The sequence below is a fragment of the Merops nubicus genome, unplaced genomic scaffold (genome assembly GCF_000691845.1).
Source record: "Merops nubicus isolate BGI_N331 unplaced genomic scaffold, ASM69184v1 scaffold16432, whole genome shotgun sequence".
Classification (NCBI taxonomy): Eukaryota; Metazoa; Chordata; class Aves; order Coraciiformes; family Meropidae; genus Merops; species Merops nubicus.
The window spans coordinates 17,788-20,420 of NW_008595825.1; the positions used below are offsets into that span (position 1 = coordinate 17,788).

At 55.0% G+C, this 2,633-nt stretch overlaps 1 protein-coding gene across 1 annotated transcript in view; it reads left to right on the forward strand.

Moving 5' to 3' along the window:
• The window catches only part of LOC103769031 (calcium/calmodulin-dependent protein kinase kinase 1-like), a gene marked incomplete at both ends in the record, with an annotated part of 11,626 nt that extends 9,924 nt beyond the window's left edge, over positions 1-1,702 (forward strand). Inside the window, 2 exons of the mRNA XM_008936204.1 lie at positions 430-558; positions 1,599-1,702. Of these exons, the coding sequence (XP_008934452.1) occupies positions 430-558; positions 1,599-1,702 (233 nt within the window). The remainder of the gene's footprint in view (positions 1-429; positions 559-1,598) is intronic.
• Between the last annotated feature and the right edge of the window lie 931 nt (positions 1,703-2,633).

A 2,633-nucleotide genomic window follows, 5' to 3' on the forward strand; every position in this document is an offset into this window, starting at 1 on the left:
GGGAGGTGGGGGTTGGTCTCTTCTCCCAAGTAACTAATGATAGGACAAGAGGCAATGGGCTGAAGTTGCACCAGGGGAGGTTTCAGTTGGATATTCAGGAGAATTTCTTCCCTGACAGAGCAGTGAGGCCTTGGCCCAGGCTGCCCAGGGAGGTGCTGGAGTCCCCAGCCCTGGAGGGCTTCAAAACACATGTAGCCATGGCACCTGGGGAGATGTTTTAACAGCCACAGGAGTGCTGGGTGATGGTTGGACCTGACGATCTCCGAGGTCTTCTCCAACCTTAACACTCCCCTGGTTCTGTGGCTCCCAAGGACCCCTCCTGCAGCACCAGCAGCCCTCCCCAGCACCAGCCCTGTGTCCCCCATGCCCACAGCTAAGGCTCAGTGCTGGGGAGGGGAGGCCAGAGCTGTGCCCCTGTCCCCCCTGCAGGTGCACCCCTGGGTGACGCGGGGCGGCGAGCAGCCGCTGCCACGGGAGGAGGAGCACTGCTCCGTGGTGGAGGTCACTGAGGAGGAGGTGAAGAACTCTGTGAAGACCATCCCGAGCTTGCCAGCCGTGGTAGGTACCAACCACACCCTCCCCCCGGGTCAGGAGATTGGTGTTGGGCTGGATTGGGAGGAGGTTTGGGGAGGGGTACACGTGGGCTCCTGGTATGGAGAGTTCAGCCTTGTAGCCCTTCTGGTGAGCTTCTTATGAACTTCTTCTTGTGTCTCTGGGTACTGCAGCAGCCTGACTCTGCAGGGCCTGGCCGTGTGAGCAGTCCTGTCTGGCTGCTCTCATGGCCTGTCACACCTCCAAAGAGTATCAGACATCCTGGAACACCAGAAGCACCCCAAGTGTGGGTTGTTTCTTTAATCTGGAGGTTGTGAGACATACTCATTTGGATCTTCAGAATGAGAGCTCCAAACCTGGAGATGACCTGGCCAGAGAGGAGGGGTGTCCTGGCCAGAAATGGCCTGTCCTGGCAGGGAGAGGACATGTGGCACAGAGTGTACAGCTGGCACTTGCCTGCCAGCCTTGGGGGAACCACAGGAGGGTGCTGAGGGGCTCTCTTGGCAGTCTGTGTGTCTGCCATGGGCAGTTACTGTGATCCAGGTGATTCTGGGGGGTTCCTCCTGGGGAGAGAGGTGCTGAGCACAAGGACCTGTTTTCACAGCTCTCAGGGTATGAAGTTAATGTAAATATCTGCCCCAGCAGCCAGCTGGGGGAGCAAAATCCATCCTCTGCCCTTCATAGCAGGAGCTTTGCCTTTGAGCAGAGCCAGCAGCACCACTCCCTGGGCAGTGCTTGCCTGGGGGGATGGCCCAGGAGAGCTCTGGTGCCTCCTTCTCTGGGCTTGGACCACCACGAGTGGCAGGCAGTGGTCAGCAGCATCTCCTTCCCTGCTCCCCAGCAGTGGTTGGCACCCAGGGACCTGAGCTGGCTGCCCAGGAGTCCCAGAGCTGTTGGTGGGTTTCTCTGGCTCATGCCCTAAGGGCTGCAGAGCTGTTAAATGTCTGTTGAATTGTTAAAGAAGCCGTTGTTAGACCCCTTTGAACTGGCTTTGGGGAGGGGATGGGTCAGCCCTGCTCCTCTCACTGTTCTCTCCTTCCTCCAAGATCCTGGTGAAGGCCATGCTCAGGAAACGCTCCTTTGGGAACCCCTTTGAGGCTCAGAGCAGGAGGGAGGAGAGGTCCATGTCTGCCCCAGGGAACCTGCTCATGTACGTATGCACAGCTCTGCTGCCTCAGGGGGGGGGGTTCAGATCTGCCTCCAGCCCTCTAGGGTTCAAACACAACACAGCAAAGCAGCCCAAGGGCACTTCTTACAGGTGAAGTTCTCTCTGTGAGATGGGTTTGGCCTGAACACACATAAGATGCTAAATTAAGTCTGGGGTTTAAGCTCTTAGTTTATAAAACACTGGGATTAAAGGTTCCTTAGAGGTTGGTGAAATAAGTGCCTAGTCTAGATAGGTATTGGAGGCTTTAATTCTTCTCTCCTTCTCATGGACAGCAGAACAGATGCCAGATGTGCATGTTTTATATGCTGGAAATGAGCTGATGAGGTTTGTCTGGGGCCCAGGGCTGTGCAGAGGCACTGTGGAGGTGCATGAGCAGGCAGAGAACACCTTGACATTGCTGTTTCACTGGAGAAGACATAAAGCACTGTCTACACACCCAGCTGTGGAACACATTGCAGTGGAATTTTTTGGAGGTTGGATATAAATGGCTGTATTGGGATTAAAAAGGGAGTAGACAAGCTAATTGCTATTAGACTCATTAACAAATTTTAAACACAAAGATCTGAATGTACAGGGATGGGGGCAGAATTCCTCTGTCCTTTACTTGGCTCCTGTTTTTCCTCCCTCATGTTGGTTGCCCATCCCTTCCAGAGCCAGGATTCAGGGCCATCACTCCAGTCACTGACAGCTGGACCAGTAGCCTGACCTGGGACAGTTATTTTCACCTTCTCCCCCTGCAGAATCTGTAAGGCTGCAGGTCACACAGTGCTGGGTTGTCTCAGAATGATCCTTTTCCACCCAAAATCCCAGTACCATGCCTGGCAGACTCCCACGAGGGCGTGCTGAGTCTCCCTGCAGACAGAGGAGGGTGTGTGGGGATTTAAGGTCCCAGCTCATTAAGGATGCTGATGCA